This window comes from Miscanthus floridulus, chromosome 8 (genome assembly GCF_019320115.1).
Source record: "Miscanthus floridulus cultivar M001 chromosome 8, ASM1932011v1, whole genome shotgun sequence".
In the NCBI taxonomy this organism is placed as follows: Eukaryota; Viridiplantae; Streptophyta; class Magnoliopsida; order Poales; family Poaceae; genus Miscanthus; species Miscanthus floridulus.
The window spans coordinates 179753464-179776632 of NC_089587.1; the positions used below are offsets into that span (position 1 = coordinate 179753464).

General features: G+C 47.6%; 1 protein-coding gene across 2 annotated transcripts; it reads left to right on the forward strand.

Moving 5' to 3' along the window:
- Nucleotides 1-2772: 2772 nt before the first annotated feature.
- On the forward strand, nucleotides 2773-9295 carry LOC136477632 (glucose-6-phosphate 1-dehydrogenase, cytoplasmic isoform-like). Of its 2 annotated transcripts, none has more exons than XM_066475844.1 (16): nucleotides 2773-2996; nucleotides 4687-4920; nucleotides 5180-5265; nucleotides 5419-5467; nucleotides 5546-5732; nucleotides 6324-6481; nucleotides 6556-6624; nucleotides 6815-6873; nucleotides 7301-7337; nucleotides 7587-7658; nucleotides 7802-7949; nucleotides 8125-8220; nucleotides 8432-8502; nucleotides 8615-8730; nucleotides 8852-8897; nucleotides 8985-9295. In XM_066475844.1, the coding sequence occupies exons 2-16, from the start codon at nucleotides 4735-4737 to the stop codon at nucleotides 9159-9161; spliced, it is 1557 nt and encodes a 518-aa protein (XP_066331941.1). In that variant the 5' UTR covers nucleotides 2773-2996; nucleotides 4687-4734; the 3' UTR covers nucleotides 9162-9295. The 2 variants fall into 2 exon arrangements, with proteins under 2 accessions (XP_066331941.1, XP_066331943.1); XM_066475846.1 differs by having other exon boundaries at nucleotides 4696-4920.
- Nucleotides 9296-23169: the final 13874 nt, after the last annotated feature.

Below are 23169 nucleotides of genomic sequence, written 5' to 3' on the forward strand. Positions count from 1 at the left end.
AGCGAGAGCGACGAGAGCGACTGCGAGGAGGCCCATCGCTTGGTAACCAGGTATGCCAGACTATTAATATCATCTCATTTTGTGCATGGTCCTGTAGCATCGGTGAATTCTGATCCTGTAGCATCCATTCCTGTCAGGGCAAGGCACAGAATGGAAAAGCGCCATGGGAAGGGGTAAGCTAACTAACAATTACTAATTTTACATATTTTGCACTTCTCGTACTGTTTGCCGTGAGAATGCATAAATGATTTTATCTTTCTGTTTTGTCTGTTCCAGGTTAGAGCACGCTGTCGTAAAGAATGGGGGATATTTCAAACAAGGTTAACAGATGCTGAGAAAGCATATTACTTGGCGCATGGGATCACACCACCAAAATTTGTACAGGATCAATCTCCTTTCTACTCTTCTTAGTTTTTCACTTGTTTTTTTTTTCTCTGTACGAGAGTAGCTCTTATGTAAGTAGCCTAGCACGATTTCGGAGATACTCTCTTTTGTCGTATTGGCCAAATGCAGTATCGATACTGTCATTTCTTTTTCTTGTTTTAACATACAAATGATTGCGTTGGAACAGCTCTTGTGCATTCAGTTCCTTATTTTCATGCTCTAGCCAGATATCTGAATGACAGACCCCTGAATCATTGCTTAGCCAGATATGTTTGTCCCGCCAAGGCAAGCCATGTTGGATTGTTTAAATTGTGTTGTATGTAGTATTGTAGTCATCTCTGTGATCTAGTAGAGGTTTTATGTTTCTAGTAGAAAGTAGTAGAGTTGAGAATATTTTATTTTTGTGGCCATTGGTTTGTGCAAATTTACATTATCTAATATGATTAAATCTAGTGTGCTAGCTAATGCTGTATTATGCTTGCTTTGAGCAGTGTGCAGGACTGATCTATGCGGACAACTAAACATGGATAAACTGCACAAGTCTGAATATATATAGGATAATATAAGTTTAGTCTGAATACATATTAATATAGACAGCTAAACATGCTCACAACAAAAGTACAAAACAGCTATCAGTGTTTCATCATCATACATTATTATCCCAAGGTGGCATTAAGTACTACATCTTATTTTTAGATATTTGGATTGTTGCATCAGCAACCACAAGATCCACCAAGTAGCGGCATAGGCCTCTCTCTCTCTCTCTCTCTCTCTCTCTCTCTCTCTCTCTCTCTCTCTCTAGACACACACACACACACCACACGGCATACGAATATAGGAAGACGTAGGTATAGGTACGTGCATCTGGTACAACTGTATCAGAGCGTTACGCGCCGTAGCGAAGGAGGTGGCGATTCTTGAACGGGGAGCACGTAGCGTAGCCGCCGCGGCCGCCGGTGTACTGGACGGTGCTCTGGTAGGACTCATAGCGGCGCCCGCCGTCCTCGCGGGTCTCGTACGACTCGTAGCGGCGCACGCCCCCGAGGTTGCCAGCCCCGTGCTTCTCCTGCTTGTACGCCCCGTAGCTGTGCTGCACACCGCCGCGCGGCGGGAACGCCTCCTCGCAGTCGCTCTCGTCGCTCTTGCTCTCAGTCTCGCTATCGTACACGTCCTGCATGTAGCCGTGCTTCTGAACGGCGGCGGCGCCACCACCGTAGTGAGCGTCGTACCCTCCTACGCCAGTTCCGCCGTACGCCTCCTGGTACTGGTAGCCGCTCTTCACTTTGGAAAATGACCTCAGTTGAGTGGCAGACGAGAAACAAAAGTTCCAGGGGCATTCAAGTCCTTTGTCACCCACATTTCACACCGTTAGTGCTGCAAATAGACAGAATGGCGTGAGAGAAAAAAGTTTTTCGAGCTTGGACACTGACCATAGATCGAACTTTTTAGGGACATAGACGATTAGACCATCTTTTTTAATGACATAGACTCAAAGAGGAAACATCAACCGAGTATAAACACCCTTTCGCCACATAAATACAAGTTTGGTTGCGGTAGCTGAAAAGAGCAAATGAGAGTTTAGAGCTAGAAGTTTTAGTATTCCCTCTTTCTTGAAAAGAATATATTTCTCACTTCTCGCGAAGTTCAACAATTTTAACTATAATCATGTCTATACGAAAATGTACTACCATTTTTTATATAAAAAATATTATTAGATTAATTATAAAATGTATTTTTATAGTAAATCTATTTGGAGACATAAATGTTGATATATTTTTCCTTTAAAGTACATCAAACTAGAATTAAACCTAGAATTTCTTTTTTTAAGGGATGGATGGAACAATATTTATTTGTTTTCTTGGGAGCAGGAGAGTTTTGGTGAGAAAGAGAATACAAATTTAGAGTACAAACTACCACAAACACTTTCAGGGGTGGTATTTGAGTGGAAGCTATGCTTTTAGTAATGCATTGCCATCGTCAATCATTACTCGTCATATAATTTTCACCTAAAACCCCCGCACTAAATAAAAATAGGAATTTCCTCTTAAACTTCCCACTTATTTCCTCTTTATACGAATGAAAGAGATTATGATAAAATGAAAGCAGGGTTGGTGGATGGTAGCCGTCGGGGGGGGGGGGGGGGGGGGGGGGGGGGGGCAGGTCAACCGCCCTGTTTGTTTGGACTGATCAGGTTATAAGCTATGGCTAAAGACATTATTAATGAATTTGAAATAAAAATACTGTTCATTAGCCTATAAGCCGTAGCTTACTCGCCAAATACAACCCAGCCAACAGGAAAAGCGGACCGGGGACTGGAGCGGAGACGGACGGAGGCCGCCGGGGGGCCGACGCGAGTCGGCGGGTATAAAAGCGGCGGAGGGAAAGGGAAGGCAGTGGCGCAGCGCAGTTGGATCCCTCCCTCCATCCATCCATCCTTACAAATCCCTCCTCCCCTCTTCCCCCTCCCTTCGTCAATCGCAAAGTCAAATCTCACCTCGCCAGAGGCTGCCGCCTACTCCGCTCCGCGCTGCGCCTCTCCACAGCCTCAGTGGCTGCTGCGACCCTTCTGTTCTGCGTTCTTGGGTGATCGCCGGACAGGGAGCCTCGTCTCTGTCAGTTCTCCTTCATTCCCGTGCGTTTATGTTTCTGTGGATCTGCCCGTCGTAGAGTCTTCTCTCGATGCCTACTTGTTCGTGGGTTATGATTTTAGTTTACTTTTCATTATTCGGAGTACCTTTCTGGGAAAAGAACTGCGTGCAGTAGAAATCGTTTAGTTCATCTTCAGGGATCGTGTGATTGTTGGTTGTTGCGGCTGCTCTGTTCCTAGGAGTCGTTGGGGACGATACTTTTTTTTAATATAAATAAATAAAAATCAGCTACTTTAATCTTGTATTGTAGTCTGCGAGATCTCTTCATCCTCTCGTCTCCTTTTCTACCGTAACTTTCTGATGTATAAGAGATCATTAATGATACATGTTTGTTAATTTGTTCTTTTATAGCGACTTAATATATTCTTTGTACCTCTGATCGGCAGAAACATTTTCTCACACGTCGTAGTCATTAGTTACTCATGCAATCCTCTCATTGTTTTTCCTTCTCTTAGAATTCACTGCCAAAATATGGGTAACAAACAAATCCGTTAATGTTTATTAAAAATAAGTTGTACTCATAAAGTTGTGCATTTTGGCTTCAGATAGAACTTTTTGTAATGGCGTCAAAGTTTGTTTCCTTACTGTTCACAGGCTACTTGAGTGCCACATTGTATATTTTGTCTCGAATACAGGTGTCACATTGTAATGCTTTCAGTTTTCCTAACATAACAAAAACTTTACAAGCAAATTGCTTACTGCAAAAAAAGCAAGATATTTTATAATCTTGAAGGTTGAGATTTGAATACATGCGTAATTTGAACTCGCTTGCACTTAGCATATTTAAAGGTATATATGGAGAATTTTTCTTTCTGAGGGAGCACAAAGTGTCAGTTCCTACTTAGTATGATTCAATGTATCCATTTTTCAGCTATGCAGCATGAACTGTAGTTTTACTGTAGGATAATTACCATGCTCAACATAGTAACTTTAGGTTTCTATGATATATGTACAATCCTTTTTATTGATTTCACTTCCCCTAAATATGATGGAGGCCAGTCTGACTGATTCTTTTTTTATAGAGATAATTTTCCTACCTAGAATATAAACTTATAGTTGTGAGTTAGTCAATTCCTCCCCGTTGCAGTTGTTATGTTTGGTTATTCTTGTTTAGTTTGTGTTCTTTTGAGTGAATGGTCTAGTGTTTTGGTTAGCATGTGTTTAGTTTTCCTCAGTGCGGCAAGCTTGTTGAGTTGTCAACAACAAAGCTTTTGCTGTCCTTTTAAAAAAAAGGGAATATAAACTCATAGGGGCATATATTGATAATTAATAGCCCATCCAGTGTTAATTACTCTCTAGTATATTTGGGGACAACTTCTCTAGAATTTCATTTTTAACAAAAAATCTAGAATTCAGATTTTTTTTTTTGACTTTAAAAGTAGTATCTTCAGTATAAACTGACTATCAACTTATCAATCACAAGAGCTCCATGGTCTTTTTCAGCAATGTTGATTTAGGATCGCCTTGCCGTCATGACCAAACTGTACTCCTTTTATTATCCTTTTTTCTGTTCTGTTCTTTGTAACAAATTTTCCTGTTAGGGTGTCTTCTGCAGTGATTTTCTTCATTAGCATTGTATATACCAAATTTGTTGGATAGATTCTAAATTAGTTAGTTGATCATATAAAATGTGTGATTAATAGTACCTTCTCAGCTTTTGTAGGTTTTTATCTGAGGGGAGAAGAAAACTATACAATTCATCATGTCGGGAGGGTCGTCTGAATCTTCCCCATTATCTGGACGAAATAGCTTTAGTTCTCCCCTGTCAAGTTTCAAGGACCTTGAACTGTCTTCAGAGTCTGGTTGCTTGTCCATTATTGTATTAGGTGCTTCTGGAGACCTTGCTAAGAAGAAAACTTTCCCAGCACTCTTTCACCTTTTCCAGCAGGTAAGTTAATCATCACTAGCAGTATAATCGAAAATTTCAAGAGAATTACAAACTTCTAATGCAACAGTAGGAAACAAGTGCAAAGTTTGATCCATCTTTTTTTGGTTATATCAGTAGTACACAGTATAACTGAAAATATTAGAACATGAGAGTATAAATGTATTTGCATTTGTAAAGTGTAATATGTGCATATAAGCGTCTTAGGTTGGCGCATGTACAAACTTGTGAAACTTACTCGCTGCCTTGTTCATATCTACAGGGATTTCTGCAATCTGGAGAAGTCCATATATTTGGGTACGCAAGATCAAATCTTTCTGATGATGGATTAAGAGAACGCATCCGTGGGTAAGATCTATGTTCCTTGAATGATACAAGAATTCATGTACAGAATCGTTACCTCTATATAAATTGTTTGCCCTGTTTACTCCTATTTTGGTACAGTGGAAATATTCCATCATTCTTTCTCTATTTGAATATATAAATGCTCTATTGCTGCAGATACCTCAAGGGAGCTTCAGATGAACATCTTTCTCAATTTTTGCAGCTAGTAAGTTTCTAATATTTTGTATAGCTCCTGAATTCTGATAACTCTTGACTGCTGTAATCATGTTAAATTTTCTTACAGGTTAAATATGTTAGTGGCTCCTATGACAGTGGGGAAGGATTTGAGTTATTAAACAAGGCAATCTCTGAGTATGAAACATCAAAAAACAATGAATCAGGAAGCTATCGCAGATTATTTTATTTGGCATTGCCTCCATCAGTCTACCCATCAGTATGCAAAATGATAAGATCGTATTGCATGAATCCATGTAAGTTACTGAACTTTCCTGAAATTAATGAAGCTGTCCAGTAAAAAAATAGCTTTAAATGTAGGAAGTAGTTGGCTTTGTTGAGAAATAAAGAACCAATAGTTGATAAGATGCATTTTTATATTCTTATATAAGTTTTCTCCCTTGTTGGTGGTAGGTTTCATTTGTATCTATTCCAATTTGCTTGTGACTAAAAAGCTTAGTTGTGTTTTTTTGGAAATAAAGAACTAATCTTCTGTATCTTCTTCATAAGTCCAAGTTTTTCATCTCAAGTATTTCTCAACTTTTCAGCACAATAGTTCTCTACATTGCTCAGCGAGGCTGATGAAAAGTAAAGCAAATGCTAATATGCTATTCATGTAGATCTTTCCTTTGAAAGTTCATGTTGCCTGTAGTTTTTTTTTGGGGGCCTTTTCTGGAAACACTCAATGTTCTGGCATCAAAATTTCACACATAATTAAGAAAGATAACTATTTTCTGAAGTTCACATAATTTTGGAGTTTTTTCATACTAGCTTTTTCCCCCATTCTTTTATTGGCAGTTGTGCTAAAAATCTGTGATACGAATTATCCATTCATGTTGTACTTTCAGCTTCACACACCGGTTGGACAAGGGTTATTGTTGAAAAGCCCTTTGGAAAGGATTTGGACTCTGCAGAGGAACTGAGTGCTGAACTTGGCCAGCTGTTTGAAGAAGAACAACTCTATAGAATTGACCACTATTTGGGAAAAGAGCTTGTCCAAAACTTGGTAATATGTGTGACCCACAGTGAACGGTATATGCTTTGTATATGCAACTGTTTCTCATATTGTCATGTTTGCAGCTCGTGCTTCGTTTTGCAAACCGCTTATTTTTGCCTCTTTGGAATCGTGATAACATAGCTAACGTACAGGTAAGATCCTTACCTAGGTGGTTACAGCAATTTATTTCTTTATATATCATGGTTGGATGTTATAAGTTGATACCACATCTTTGTCAGTTTGTCTGAAGAATTGAATAAAATTGATGTCAGAAAGCTGGAATTTTCTGTGATTATTTTGTGCATAACCTGTGTGCTTGCATGTAATGAATCAATTCTGCAGATTGTATTTAAGGAGGACTTTGGAACCGATGGACGTGGAGGATATTTTGATCAATATGGGTACGTTGGAAGTGGCTACATTCTTGCATGGTTGTTCTTTGCATAAAAAATTGTTGTAAGCACATATGGTTAGGTTATAAAGCATCTGTTCTATACTTTTATTGTATAAATGGTGCGCCACTGCCCCTAATAGGTCCTCTGATCATGTGCCCTTTATAGTTTTTTTTTTTTTGGGGGGGGGGGGGGGGGGGGAGCACGAACTGCTTGGTTTATATTGTTTTTTTCCTTGGAAGACAATTTCTTTTTACTTATTTCCAATTGTTTTTCTGAATTTAAAATGTTGCTCCTATACTTGTGCGGTTTAGTTTTGACTTTTGAGAGGGCATGCAATCATTATCATTATTTTTTGTCACTTGGAGGGCCTCCATGTGTTGCTTTTTATCTTATTGCAAAATACTCGAATCTGACTCCACTTTTGTTGATACAGAATCATTCGTGATATCATTCAGAACCACTTGTTGCAGGTAAATATATCCTTATGAACTTCTTTTGTCTTTGGTTTATGAGTGATTTTTCAAACATTTACTTTTTTATTTCAATCTAGAGTAGCACTTGTTTAGTGTGGGGATTGGGGACAACCCAATATTTTGTATCATCACCAATAGTGCTAATCTTCTGAACAGACACAGCAGATACCTGTAATTACATTCATCATAGATATAGCAATGTTATATTCTGGAGAGAGCTCTGGTATGACTCACTCTAATTTGCAGGTCTTCTGTTTGGTGGCTATGGAAAAGCCTGTCTCTCTTAAACCTGAGCACATTAGAGATGAAAAAGTCAAGGTTCTTACTTCTTGCATCTTTTTATTCTATCAACTGACAGGAAACCAGCCTCTAAACTTTCTTGATGTGATACTAGATTATGAATCCTGTGTTATCTGTCATTTTTTGTTGCTTACGAGTTAACTTTTTATAACCAATGCTAGGTTCTGCAATCGGTGGAGCCTATAAAGCATGAAGAGGTAGTCATCGGACAATATGATGGCTACAAGGATGACCCTACTGTGCCAGATGACTCCAACACCCCTACTTATGCATCTGTTGTACTGAGGGTGCACAATGAAAGATGGGAGGGTAAATATTACTTGATGAGTTATTGTTCCCATTGTCAAGCTATGCAGTCTTCCTTAATCGAACCTCCATGTTGTTTTATAACCTGATAATTCCCACTTGCGTCATATGCCAGTGTCATACCTCTGAATGTTGCAATTTTTATTTTTGTACTTATATGCAAATGACTGTCATACAGGAGTTCCATTCATTCTCAAGGCTGGTAAAGCACTAAATTCTAGGAAAGCAGAGATACGTGTGCAATTCAAGGATGCTCCTGGTGACATTTTTAGATGTACGCACCCTATGTGTTTTCACATTTTAAATGTATTATCATTAAGTCTGTTCCTGCAAGTGCTTCTGACTGTTATTTACCAATGTCCTCCTGAGAACTTGATTTGTCTTGTTATTACTACCTTGAATGATTTTGTTTTAATCACCAAATTTCCATTTAAAATTGTCTGTTTGTACTGAACACGACTAATGCTTTGTGCTCTCTTTTATAGGCAAGAAACAGGGAAGGAATGAGTTTGTCATACGCCTGCAGCCATCAGAAGCCATGTATATGAAATTAACGGTACATACATTTACTTCTGTAAACTCTAGCTGTTGAACTTTCCACTTTGGTCAAAGGAAAAAGGCACAGCAGAATTGTCGGTCAAAAATGTCTAAAGAATGAACTTTTGTAGGTCAAAAAACCCGGACTGGAAATGGCAACTGAACAAAGCGAACTGGATCTATCCTATGGGTTGCGGTACAATGACGTAAAAATCCCAGAAGCATATGAGCGTCTCATCTTGGACACGTATGTGATGTTCCATCCTAGTGCTAAATTTGTTTCCAGCACATTCAGTTCCCTGAAACTTTCTGGATAAAATAATTCTTCTTCAGTCATGGTATACTTACCGATAGCTATGTTTTCACAGGATAAGAGGAGACCAGCAGCACTTTGTTCGCCGAGATGAACTGAGGGTTTGTGATTGACCATGCATACGTACTTCCTTTGCAATGGGCATCCTTGTGGATTACTTATTCTGACAGTGTGTTTGTTGGTCTCAGGCTGCATGGGAAATCTTCACTCCTTTGCTTCACGACGTCGATGGCGGCAAGCTGAAGTCCGTTCCATACAAGCCGGGAACCCGAGGACCACAGGAAGCCGACGAGTTGAGCAAGAGGATGGGGTATGTGCAGACCCATGGCTACATATGGGTTGCGCCAACCCTTTCTAAGGTTTAGTTGTTTTATTATCAGTTGCTGTGTAACCGCAAAATAACAGAACACGGGGAAGAGCCCTTGTAATACATGGGTCATGTAATAATAAGAGAAACTTCTCTTGTTGAGAGAGTGACCGTTCATGATATCGGAATAAAAAAGAACTAGTCCATCATGCGCCCGTCGACGAATCACCTGTTAAGGCGCTGGTAAAAAATATATGTTCAATCTTTACATGAAAATAATATTAGGGGAAGCCCTCGCGTGCGTCGGCGAATCACCTTGGTTAAGGTGTTGGTAAAAAAATATATGTTTAATTTTTGCATGAAAATAATATTAGGAGAAGGAGTTTAATGTAGATATGTCATGCACAGAAACCGAAAGATTTAAGTTCTTTTTATATGGTGCAGGACACATCTACTCTACATACTTTTCAGATCATGAAATTTTCTGTGCGTAGTAATCATAGACACGACATTTCTAGATCATACACATATTTGAATTTCGCACTGGGATGAAGTCTATTATGAATTTCTGAAATCTTGGAGAGTAACAATGCTCATACATTTAAGCAAATTTGAGTTCCGTTCCAAAGGAAAACAAATCATAGCAGTGCAAAACATAGAAAATAAAAACTCCATTACAACCCAAGGGAAATAATCTTTGCTCTCACTCTTGCTATGCTTGCTCAGATTCCTGTATCTTCTCTCAACCATTCCAAACATCTGTGTTTTAGAATCTATAGTTTTTCACTAGCCACTTTATCCTATTTTAGTTTTTTTTCCAATTCGTCTATTTTGCATTCCTTTGTTCCAGACAAGCCCTTGCTGTCAGCAAAGAATTGTTAGATAGTTGACATAGATGTACTTCGTAGTGGGCTTCTACTGGCGTTTTACGCGAAGCTTCTCAGGCGTCTCTTGTTTTTCCCAGCAGCATGTGCCTCACCTGCTCCTTCGATGGTCGTTGCACCTTCATTTCCCACTTCAGCAATGACAGGGTTAGTGGTACTGACAGTATAGTGTGACATTACCATACCACCCAAGAGCCCTGAGAATGGCAATTGTGGGGGTATGCCCCTCCCCCCGGTATCCTCATGACAAGACATGGGCCGCATCATCGGAGGTGGCCCGGCCTACAGGATCAAGACGTACACGGTGCTGCTCGGCGTGCACCGCAAGCTATTGTATAGTACCAAATAGGCTACTTTATTTGTAACCCTGTCCCTCCAGACTATATAAGGAGAGGCAGGGGTTCCCTAGCGGACAGATCCATCAGATCGGATCTACATACAGATCAATACAATACACCAAAGACACAGGACGTACGATATTACGTCGACCAGACGGCCTGAACCTATCTAAATCGCTGTCTCTGCGCCTTGTGTCACCATCCGATTCCTGATTACGCGTACCCCCACCGACAAATCTACCATCGCGGGATACCCCTCGGTGGACTGCCGAGCATATTCTGTTGATAGTTGGCGCGCCAGGTAGGGGTGTGTGCTTGATCCATGGTGAGCCAGATGGACCTCAAATCAACAGCACGTTCTCGTCATCAATCTCGTGGAGATCCATGCCGGTCCACGGCGACGATTCATCGCTTGATACACCAGCCACCACGACAGCAGATCCGATCTCGGAACCACCTCCGAGGTCGCCTTCACCAACAACTCACCGCCCGCTAGGAGCTCGCCGTCAACGCCGACCAGATAACGACGTACGCCGCCGATCAGACGCTCCGTCCAAAGCTAAGTCACGCTTTAATATTCTTCTAAATATTCTCCAATCTTCGTATATCGCTATAATGTTTCTCCGAACTGTTTTCTCCATGTTTGCTCTCCAAACGATTTTCTGAACCCCCGAACAGTCGCGTTGATGCTCGGACGCCTCCAGAGATAGCCCTATCTCCGGCTCCTCCCTACACGTGCTACGGGCTCCGCGCTCTGCGTTATGGGTGGTCGGCAGCGGCTCCTTGGTCACGCCTGTTCCTCCTACACGTGTATGGGCTCCGCGCTCGATGTTATAGACTATAGGCTAGCTAGGGCTAGAGACTCAGCTACACACTAACTGTTCGGGCGGTTTATATTAAACATAAATATATTTTCACGCCAACTGATCGCCGAACTGCATACGCTGTTTCATCACCATTGCTGATTTTTCTCTGGAGTTTATTTATTTGTGTGTCATGTACTACCAGTTCTACATGTTTGTATTGCAGGATCATCGTCAGGTGATCGAATCACCTGGTGCTTGGACTTCTCCACCAATCAACTGGTCAGACCGCTTGGTTCATGGACTCCATCGCCGATCAGTTGATCGGACTATTCGCCGATCGTTTCTACTCAATGCTCACTTCGTCGCCGACCAGTTGACCAGACTGTTCGCCGCTCGTGCTTCATCGCCAGCTACGTCGGTTACTCCTCAGCGCTCGGATTCTTCGTGCTCGAGGACTAAGTGGGCATACTTCACTGCACGGACGTCGTCAGCTACGTCGGTGCTCGAACCTCGCCGCCTACGTCGGGGACTCCTCGGTGCTTGGACATCGCCGCCTACGTCGGGGACTCCTCGGTGCTCGATCATTGCCAGCGACGCCGGGGACTCCTCGCTCCTCAGTGCTCTATCATCGCCAGCGACACTGGGGACTCCTCGCTCCTCGGTGCTCGGACATCGCCGCCTACGTCAGGGACTCCTTGCTCCTCGGTGCTCGGTCATCGCCAGCGACGCCGGGGACTCCTCGCTCCTCGGTGCTCGGACATTGTCGCCTACGCCAGGGACTCCTTGGTGCTCCTCGATCCTCACTCCTCGGTGCTCGGACATCGCCGCCTACGTCGGGGACTCCTCGGTGCCCAGTCATCGCCAGCAACGCCAGGGACTCCTCGCTTCTTGGTGCTCGGTCATCGCCAGCGACGCCGGGGACTCCTCGCTCCTCGGTGCTCGGACATCGCCGTCTATGTCGGGGACTCCTCGCTCCTCGGTCATCGCTAGCGACGTCGAGGACTCCTTGCTCCTCAGTGCTCGGTCATTGCCAGCGACGTCAGGGACTCCTCGCTCCTCGGTGCTCGGACATCACCGTCTATGTTAGGACTCCTCGCTCCTTGGTGCTCGGTCATCGCCAGCGACACCGGGGACTCCTCGCTCCTTAGTGCTCGGTCATCGCCAGCGACGCCGGGGACTCCTCGCTCCTCGGTGCTCGGACATCGCCGCTTACATCGGGGACTCCTCGCTCCTCGGTGCTCGGACATCGCCAGCGACGCTGGGAACTCCTCGCTCCTTGGTGCTCGGTCATTGCCAGCTTCATCGGGGACTTCTCGTTGCTCAGACATCGCCGCCTATGCCGGGGACTCCTCAGTGCTCAGTCATCGCCAGCGATGCTGGGAACTCCTCGCTCCTCGGTGCTCGGACATCACTAGTGACGCTGGGGACTCCTCCCTCCTCGGTGCTCGGACATCGCCAGTGACGCCGGGGACTCCTCGCTCCTCAGTGCTCGGTCATCACCAGCGACGCCGGGGACTCCTCGCTCCTCGATGCTCGGTCATCGCTAGTGACATCGGGACTCCTCACTCCTCGGTGCTCGGATATCGCCAGCGACGCTGGGGACTCCCCGCTCCTCGGTGCTCGGACATCACCAGCAACGCCGGGGACTCCTTGCTCCTTGGTGCTCGGTCATAGCCAGCGACGCCTAGGACTCCTCGCTCCTTGGTGCTCGGTCATCGCCGGGGACTCCTCGGTGCTCCCTTGGTGGTCGGATCTTGCTATGTCGCATTGGTGTGCTATCAAGCTGCTCCATGCTATTCGGATCAGGGTACTGATCTTGAGCAGCACATCCAGGGTCTTGATATGCGCATGTCAGACGACATCGGCAAGCTTTCAGACTTCATTGACCCTGCTACAAGATTCATTCTTCATCTTCCAGCAGGCTCAGGAACTAAGTGGGCACACTTCACCTTGCGGTGAATGTGCTTGTTCTCATCTCGAGGCTACGCCCAGGGACTGGTTGCCTGCTTGGCTGGTCTTCTACTTTCTGACCCTGGCATCACGTGACTACGTCACCTACTATCAGGCTCGGGGACTAGCTGTGGGGGTATGCCCCCTCGGTATCCTTATGACAAGACATGAGCCGCACCATCGGAGGTGGCCCAGCCCACAAGATCAAGACGTGCACGACGTTGCTCGGCGTGCACCGCAAGCTATTGTATAGTACCAAATAGGCTACTTTACTTGTAACCCTATCCCTCCAAACTATATAAGGAGAGGCAGGGGTCCCCTAGCGGACACGATCCATCAGATCGGATCTACATACAGATCAATATAATACACCAAAGACACAGGACGTAGGGTATTACGTCGATCAGACAGCCCGAACCTGTCTAAATCGCTGTCTCTGCGCCTTGTGTCACCATCCGGTTCCTGATTACGCGCACCCCCACCGACAAATCTACCATTGCGGGATACCTCTCGGTGGACTGCCGAGCATATTCTGTCGACAGCAATCAAATTAGGCAACTGCCATAAAAAACAACCAGTAAATATCAATTGCACCTGCATTTATGTTTTTTTCCAAAAAAAATATCTACATGGGGTTCATAGTAGATTTTTTTTAATTTTAACACTTTTTGAAAACTAATTTTAAATCTAACATGGTCGGTTTTTTTAAACTAACACTTTTGGCCGCCCCTATTGCCCTGGCACGGCCAAATGCCTATGCCGCGCCATGCATGGTGGCGTGGCAGAGTTCTAACATGGCGACGACCAAAATCGCGATCGTTGACATGGTAGGGCTCTACCACGCCACCAATCTTGGCATGGCAGTGCCGCGCCATGGAGCATGGCACGGCTAGGCCAAATAAATATTGTGAGCGAGCCCCCCCCCCCCACCTGCACGCACCCTTGCCCGCCCACTCGTCGCCGTGCATCGCCCGCCACCAGCCGCACGCGCCCCGCCGCCACGCAGCACCCGCCGCCAGCGGCCGTGCCCGCCCACGCCGTGCCCTCCCGCACCCGGCCATTCCCGCCGTGCAACGCCCGCGCCGGCCACGCCACGAATGCTGGCGCATCAAGGCCGCCCGCTCCTATGGTACCTCCCTCTCGATTTCATGTTATTTTGATTATTATTATTTTAGGATAATTAGTGATTTAGGATAATTAGTAATATAGGATAGTTAGGGTTTTATGATTGTTATTGCTTTATGATAGTTAGGTTAGTGAATTTGTTTGTGATTTACGTAGGTAGTTTTTATTTTTGAGGTTAGGATTTTGGGTTTAGTGATTGATTAGGTATTTATTATTTAGTTTATAGTTAGTTATTTAGTTAGGGATTTTGGGTATAGATACTAGTTTATAAATGTCGGTACTTCCTAGTGCGTGATGCGTTGATTTTGATGACTTCATGAAGTTTCATCAAATGCTTCCAAGTGAAGTGGTTTATGTTACTAGTGCGTGATATGTCTGTTAATTTTACTTTGAATATACACATGTGCTTTCATATTGCATAATAAGTAGTTCAAATTTTGCAATGCTACATAATGTTAATTTGAATACTCTAACGCTTTGTTTATCAATTTGTAATAGGATGGCCCATCCCACGCAGCATCCGTTGTACCCTATTATTGAGGTAGAGTACGATGACCAGCACCGAGCACATATCTTGAGTGACAATGACACAGAGGTGGCCCTGCCTACTTTGAGGCCCCACACGCACACCAGTGGGACGAGCATTATGCGCCGTACATACGGCGTGCCAGCTTCCTCGAGCTTGTCCGTGTTGTCAACCATGGTCTTCCGTCCTTTGACCCAGCACTACTTACTGCAGTTGTAGACAGGTGCGAGTGCATTCTTTGTACGTAAACTTTCTTGTAACAAATTTGAGGCAACTAACAGTCGTTCTATTCTTATAATAGGTGGAGGCCTGAGACCCACACATTCCACCTATCTTGTGGCGAGATGACCTTGACCATGCAGGACGTGAAGGCTATTTTTGGCCTTCGGTTGAGGGGACTTCCAGTGACAGGGATAGTTGACAACGATCACTAGAGGGAGCTGGTGGCTTAGTTTATTGGCTTTCTTCCACCGGACGACGAAACTTCCAAGAAAAATAAGTGAAAAATTGAAGCCTATTTAATACTTGCATTGCTTTCCTACATCCATTGGGTCTTATTTTCTTTGGTAAATTTCAGGAAAACTTCCGATGTTTCGTCATCCTAGATCACGGAGCGCTTTGATTACTTGGACCCACAGGCTGAGGAGGCTCAGATCGATAGGTTCGCTCGAGTGTGGCTCTAGCACTTTCTTGGTGCTTTCCTCTTCCCAGACGCCTCGGGCAACACCATCAGCTGGATCTTCCTTGACATACTACGCCAGCCGTGGGAGAACATAGCGGCGTACAGCTAGGGCAGCGCAGTCCTGGCATGGACGTATCGACAGCTATGTGTTGCCTGCCGTCGCACCTCAGGGTATGCGAACCTTGGAGGTTGCTCGTACCTACTCCAGGTTTGGTGTTGGGAACAATGGCCCATTGGGAGGCCCCTTAGTACTGGTTTACTGGTAAGTACTTTGGTTCATTATATTCTTCGATATGGTTACATATGATGAGTTTATTAATGGCTAATTCATTATTGTGTTCAATGCAGCAATGGAACGGGCAGGATACACTCCCTATTGCTCTGTTTATCTGGACGGAATCAGAGTTAGTTAGAGGGAATACGAGGCACAAGTATAGGGAGTACACAGATGGTCTCAACGTCCTAACACAGCACCAGGTTACGCTCTCTTTACTATCATACCTGTGTCTTGTTCAATCTACACTATATTACAGCCTAACTCAATTATGAAATGTTCAGGTGCATTGGTGTCCTTAGGATGCTCTCGAGCTCCAGTACTATCTCAGTCCTATCACTAGGGATGAGTCAGAGGAGTATCGCTACAACGTCCCTCTTATTTTCTTTCACGTGGTTGAGATTCACTTGCCCATCAGGGTCTGCAGATAGTTTGGAAGAATGACAGGCTACCCACCATCGCTTTACTCCACCAACCAAGGATTGCACAGGTGCATTATCGATTAATAACAAAGCTACAATTTAGAGGTGTGTGTGGTACAACTAACATCGTTTTGTTGCAGGTATGACCACAAGAAGAGGTACAAGACCAAGGATTGGTGCGTGACACACAATGCGCACATCCACTTGTGGGAGACCAGGGAACGGCAGCTAGTCCATGTGGGTCCACCACATGACCAGCACACCTTCGATGAGTACCTACGCTGGCTTCGTAGGTCTACAAGGACACATATCAAGCCCCCGTACACTAAGGAGGCGATTGACAAGGACTCAGAGAAAGATGTGATCGAAGATGTGCACAACGTTGCCACTAGAGAGGACACACACAGCTACAGAGAGCCCCGCTAAAAAGATACGTGGTAAGATACTTCAATGGTATAATTTATTATCCATTTGGTATTAAGTATGTATACTAAAACTGTTCAACCGCGTTTCTGTACCCAGGCGACACAATTGTTGAGGCTGTCCAATGAAACAGCGTTCTAGCTTCACGAGTCTAGAGGGCAGGGGCCAGGCATTCTCGAGGCTTTTGTGGAGGTAAACATAAACTAGTCCGTTCTGAAATTGCTTCTTTAGTATATATGCGTTTGGAAAATGCACTAACTTTAACGTCTATTTATGCAGAAGGTGAAGAAAAGCTGCAGGAAGCTAGCTCAAAAGTTGAACTGCATGGACACTCCTTATGAGGAATCGCCACTCCTAGCACGGTCGGGTGGCATGTCTTCGGCCTCTTTGAGGACACCAGCCTGCTCTTCTCAGCCGATGATAGGTGCCACTTCCGCGGTGCGCACACCACCACATCATAGCGCTGGGAAGGACCCTACAACCGAGGACGACGATGACGACGACGACGACCCCCCGGGCTTCCACAGACAACACGACTAGTGGGATGATTGGCCGCAGGATGAGATCAGCATGTCTCAGCTAGGTGGTGCCCCGCTTGGTACCCAAGGAGCCTCACAGGTACTAACAAAGGTAGTTTCTTTAAATATGTAGGCTACATGTGTCGGTGTATTGGACCGGCGGGCCTTGAACCAACTAGTAAAAACGTACTGCGTGCCCCTAATCCCGGATGGCAATGCAAAGAGACATAAGGTTTATACTGGTTCAGGCAACGGGTGCCCTACGTCCAGTCTGAGAGATCGATCTTGTATTCCTTACACCAAAATGCTCGTAGTAGGGGGTTACAAGCAGGGTGAGAGAGGGAGCTAGCCCCAGGTCTCTGCATGGAGCGGCATGGATTGCTTGAGATGTTGATCTCAGGCAGTGGAGAAGTGCACGTGTTATAGAATGTTGAGTGTGTGTTTGTCTACCTCGTGAACCTGTCCGCTTCCCTCGCCCCCCTTAGAAATGGCCCAAATCCCTCCCTTTTATAGTTGAAGGGGGGACAGGGGTGATACATGTGTTAGCTATGCGGCGTTGTGCGAATAGAGGCACCATGTTCGAGCCCTATAGCCTATTACTATGGCGGCATGGTTGATGGAGTGTCCTGCCCTTGAAGTGCTAGAGCAACGCGCCGGTCACATCCGAACCTGTGCGACGTGGGAGCTCAAGTTATTGCTGGACACAGGGCCTGGCGAGTGACATGCTGGATGCTGTTCGTTGACTGTGTGAGGAGCCGAGGCCCAACTGGTGCTGAGGCCGAGCCATCGTGGGGGGCTCGGGAGGCACGAATCCCAAGGTTGCTGAGACCCTGAAGTATATTACTGAGGCTCAGGGGGAGCAGTTGGTCCCGTGTGCTGATTCTGAGGCTATGGTGGCTCGGACTTGACTCCTCATGCTGCGTTGTTCCTAGGGCAGGGGTTAGGTGGCACAGTGTAGTGCGGGCGCTAATTGTGGGCACATCACTAGAGCACAGTGGCCAGTAACCCCTACCCCGTCCTGTCCTGGACGATATGGCATTGATGCGACTTCTCATCTCGTCGGTCGCTCCGCAGTGTTGAGCCATCGTCCAGCTGATATCGCAAGAGTGGTTGGCGCATTAATGGGACGTGATGCTCGGTCAGGGAGACTGGTCGAGGCAGAAGCAACGGGTTGTTGCCGAGTCAAACTCGAGGGATACGGAGAATCGACATCTTGTCTGAGGCTTCATGCGTAGGGCCTCGGGCGAGACAGAGAATTGGTTCCCCGTCCGAGGCCTCCCGTGCGAGGCCTCGAGTGAGGTGGAGATTTGGCAGGCCATCGAGACCTCCTGTGCGAGGCCTTGAGCGAGACGGAGAGCCGGTGGGCTCAGATAAGGCCGGGGTTAACCAACGATTTGCCTTTTGGCTTTGTTTTTTATGGGGTCTAAGTGATTCTTTCGGTATACGCTCAGGGTACCCCATTTTATGGTACCCGATAGTAGCCCCCGAGCCTCAGGGAGAGCGTGAGCGCTCTTCTTGAGGTTTTGACGAGACTTGACTTGCGGTAGCTCCTGATAGGATAGTGTTTCGTACTTCGAGGTCTTGGTGGGTGCGCACGAGCGCACCCGCCGGGTGTAGCCCCTGAGGCCCTGGGGGAGTGGATTTATTCCTCTAGGGTCTTTTCTCACATTGAGCGAGGGATTTTATCATATTTGCCGAGCCCACGAGTGCGAGTTCGGGTCACAGGGTCTTGGCACGGTCGTAGGAAGAGCCCCCGAGCCTCTACATGGAGCAAGAGGGCGATCGGGAGTTCCCCTGACTTTTTGTGCAACCCTCGCGCTTCCTTTTTGCTCAGAAGGAGGGGTGGAATATGCCAGGCTACCCTCGGTGGGCGCAAGCGGTGACACTTCTGGTGAGCTGTTATTGGGTAAGTCCGAGTGGAGGCCTATGCCTCATTCGATAGGGGTCGGCTAGCGGTCCAAAGACGCACTCCAAAAATACTAGAGGGCTTCTCTAGTGGGTGCCGGGGCCGTTCACTAGGCCCCGGTGGCTCGATGCCTCCCTACGATGGGATCCCATTCAGAGACCTCCCTACCGGTCTCGGACACGACTTAGGACATCTCGAGCAATCATTTGCTCGGGCCTTGGCCATGCGTGGGCTTGCCCATAGTCGTCCCTGACTCTGTTGCCCTAGGGCGACTGTCGATACCCTCGGGGGCCCAGCCTTCGAACCTGTGGACCGTAACGGGCTAGATGCCCTTTATCGTGTTTTTTCGAGTCTTCAAGTGCGAGCTTGGGTCGCTTGTCCTTGTCTTGGGTGCAGGAGGAGCCCCTAGGCCTTCGCACAGAGCGAGAGAGCAGTCAGGGGTCCCCCTGACTTTTTTGTTCAACCCTCGCACATCCTTTTCAGTCGGACGGAGGGGTTGTTTGCTGAGCCCCCTCGAGTGCGAGCCTAGGTCGCTGGGTCTCGGCAAAGTTGCAGGAAGAGCCCCCGAGCCTCTGCATGGAGCGAGAGGGCGATCAGGAGTTCTCCTGGCTTTTTGTACGCCCCTCGCGCATGAGGGTTTGTTTGTCGAGCCCCCCTCGGGTGTGAGCCTAGGTCACGGGGTCTTGGCATATCTGTAGGAAGAGCCTCCTAGCCTCTGCACGGAGCGAGAGGGCCGTCAGGAGTTCCCCTGGCTTTTTGTACATCCCTCGCGTGTCCTTTTTGCTCGGAAGGAGGGGTTGTTTTGCCGAGCCCCCTTGAGTGTGAGCCTAGGTCGCTGAGTCTCGGCAAGATTTGCAGGAAGAGCCCCTGAGCCTCTGCACGGAGCGAGAGGGCGATTTGAGGTTCCCCTGGCTTTTTATGCGACCCTCGCGCTTACTTTTCAATCGGAAGGAGGGGGGAATGTGCCAGGCTACCCTCGGTGGGCGCGAGCAGTGACACTTTCGGTGAGCTATTATCGGGTAAGTCCGAGTGGAGGCCCATGCCCCATTCAATAGGGGTCGGCTAGCGGTCCAGAGACGCACTCTAAAAGTACCAGAGGGCTTCTCTAGTGGGTGCCGGGGCCATTCGCTGGGCCCGGTGGCTCGATGCCTCCCTACGGTGGGATCCCATTTGGAGACCTCCCTACCAGTCTCGGACACGACTTAGGATGTCCTAAGTGTTTCGCTTGCTTGGGCCTCGGCCCCATACAGGCTCGCCCATAGTCGTCCATGACTCTGTTGTCTTGGGGCGGCTATCAAAACCCTCAGGGGCCCAGCCTTCGAACCCCTGGACCATAACAGGCTCGGTGCCTAGTTCCTTTGTCTGAAAGGAATAGGGTGGGGGGGATATCTCCCCCATTGGCTTGACAGCAATAGGTGCGCCTTTTGAGGTGATTTTCTCGGGGAGGCAGAACGGCGCCTGCCGCTGCAGCGGTAGGACGTGATGTTGTGTCAGCGGGTGGAACATAACTGTTCACGCGATTAATGAGGAAAAGGTGGGCATGCGGGTGGTAAAATCAGATCTGGATTAACTGTGCCAGATCTAAGGGAAACTTCCCCGATTTTGTCGCCCGTCCGTTTTGCCTTCTTCCTGCATAAATACGCAACGACCCTCGCCCCTCCCCTCTTTACCTTGCCTGCATTAGCCTTTGCCGCCCTTGAGCCGTCGCTAGAGCAGAGAGCACTAGGAAGAAGAAGGGAGATGGGTGAGGCAGAGAGAGATGGAGAGAGAGAGACTCACCGCCGTAGTCGAATTCTCCACCGCACTCATGGCCGGCAACGTTGTTGTCATTGAGGTGGACCCTTGGGGTCCATCCAACATATCCGCAGAGACGCTCTAGTCTCTTGTCGATGACGGTCTTCTCTATCCGGTTACCAACTCCAACAGGCCAGAGTGGATTGCTCCGTCGGGCGAGCCGGAGCCGAGGCCCTGTGTGGCTACGTCATGAGCTTTGTGTCTTTTCATGAGCGCGTCCTCGGCCTTCCGACAGACCGGTTCATGTGGGCGCTCCCACACTACTATGGTGTGGAGCTCCACAACTTCAACCCCAATTCCATCGTGCAGGCGGCCATCTTCGTCGCTGTCTGCGAGGGGTATCTGGGGATTGCTCCCCGTTGGGAGCTGTGGCTCCACCTCTTCCGGGCGGGGCATACCACCAAGCCGACGGGTACATCAGGCACAAGGAAGGTGGTGAGGGCTGGCAGCTGCACTCTCCAAGTGCGCCAGGACCATCAGCACCTTTACATCTCAGCCCAGCTCACGTCAACCAATCGCCGCTGGTACACCAGTTGGTTCTACCTTCACAACAACGACGGCGGACTCCCCCCCTACACCGGGTAGATCGTGGAGGGCTGTCTAGAGAAGTGGAAGTATGGCATCCTGAGGGAAGATCAGCCCAAGCTGCAGCCGCTCCTAGAGGGGCTGGAGAGGCTGCGGGGCCACGGCCTTACTACGGCTATGGTCATGGCCGCCTTCCACCGCCAGAGGGTGCTGCCGCTGATGGCTCAGCGGCAGCGCCTGTTCGAGATGAGGTCGGATGAGCCAATTGAGGGCATCCGGATGTCTGCCTCTGCCCTCTTCGATGAGGAAATTCTTTGCCAGGTGAGGGAGATGGTGGAGGCGAAGCTGAGGAGTGGTGGCCTGACCCCATTCGCGATGTGCCCATCGCGAGGGTTCCTCTCGCTGGTAAGTCACGCGCCGTTGTAGCCCCTGAGGCCTCCCTATCTCTCACCATTTCTTGTTCACTTATCCATGTTCGTCGTTCCTGCAGGGGATGAGGGACGTGCGAGACTCCCCGCCGCCCGTTCCTAAGGACGCGCGGCGGCGGGCGGCCAACCGAGTGCACGCCGAGGCATAGAAGAGGTGGAAGGACACTGAGGTGGTGAAGCGCACAAGGAAGATCCTTGTGCATGAGGAACTAGAGAAGCGTCGCCGGTAGCAGAGGCAGGACAGTCTCTCGGTGGAGGCGTCCCTGTCGCCTTCACTATCGGAGGACTCTTCGGACAGAGATGACGAGAGCGAGAGGGGGCGGGGTCCCCTGGACCATCTCCCCGACATCGGGGAGATGGCGCCCGGGGTGTCGGCAAGTGGCCTAGTGCTCCTAGGAGGAGGAGGAGGAGACGCCTCGGGGCCAGCGATCGCTTGCCCCGGGGCCATGGCCGACACGCCTGGCATGGCGTTGGCCAAGCTATTCAAAGAGGAGGTGGTCCCTCATACGCCGTCCGCCGATGCTGGAGACCCTAAGGCTTAACCTAGGCCCAAGAGGACATGTAATTAGATTAGGGATTATGTTACCCTACCATAACGCTGGTGGCCATCGAGGCCTTTTTAAAGTAATCGTGCATCTACGCTTCTTTAATCATTTTTATTGTGTTTTCGAGCCTCTGTCCTCTATCTCGTTTCTGAACAAGTCTCTTGCAAAAAACTTCCTCAGAGCACAAGCTGCCCCTTGGGCAAAAGGTGGTGAGGGAGTGCCATAGCCTAGAGGCGTAGGCCATCTCATGACTCAGCCGGCCTTTTGGCCTTGAGATAGTTTTTTCATAATCAACTTGTCAGAGCACGCTAGAGAGGTTGTCGTAGGAGTTTTTTTTTGAAAAATGACTAAAAATGGTGCATGGGACTTAGGGGGGGAGTCCCCCCTTCTAGCCCTCGAGGGAGGCTTGGTTCTGTAGAGGCAGAGCTGAGTCTCCCTTACGGTGTTATCATAATGCCAAGGCCCGTGATGGGCTCGACGGGTTTCTCGAAAAATTAGAACAACTAAAGAATGCTTCTTAATTTTATTCCGAGAAACAATATATACAATGCTTGGAAATTCTAAGGGTAAAAGCGACGTAGCTGTTCTATGTTCCAAGCGTTGGTGAGGATTTCGCCCTTCTCATTGGCTAGCTTGTAGGTCCCAGACTTCAGCACTTGGGCGACGATGTATGGTCCTTCCCACGGTGGGGTTAGCTTGTGGCGGCCCTTGTTGCTCTGCCTCAGCCTCAACACCAGGTCGCCTACCTTCATGTCTCGGCTTTGAATGTGCTAGGCCTGATAGCGCTATAGGGCTTGCTGGTACTTGGCCGAATGTAGTAGCACAACATCTCGGGCTTCCTCCAGTTGGTCGAGGGCGTCCTCACGGGTGGTGTGGTTGCTTTTCTCGTTGTAGGCCTGTAGCCTCGGGGAACCATATTC

What these genes read in the sequence shown, in the direction of transcription:
- LOC136477632 (XM_066475844.1), top strand. Translation starts at nt 4,735, where the DNA reads ATGTCGGGAGGGTCGTCTGAATCTTCCCCATTATCTGGACGAAATAGC. An exon ending in TTCAGAACCACTTGTTGCAG is followed by an intron (nt 7,338 to 7,586) that starts GTAAATATATCC and finishes TCTAATTTGCAG; the next exon opens with GTCTTCTGTTTGGTGGCTAT. An exon ending in TCCTGGTGACATTTTTAGAT is followed by an intron (nt 8,221 to 8,431) that starts GTACGCACCCTA and finishes TCTCTTTTATAG; the next exon opens with GCAAGAAACAGGGAAGGAAT.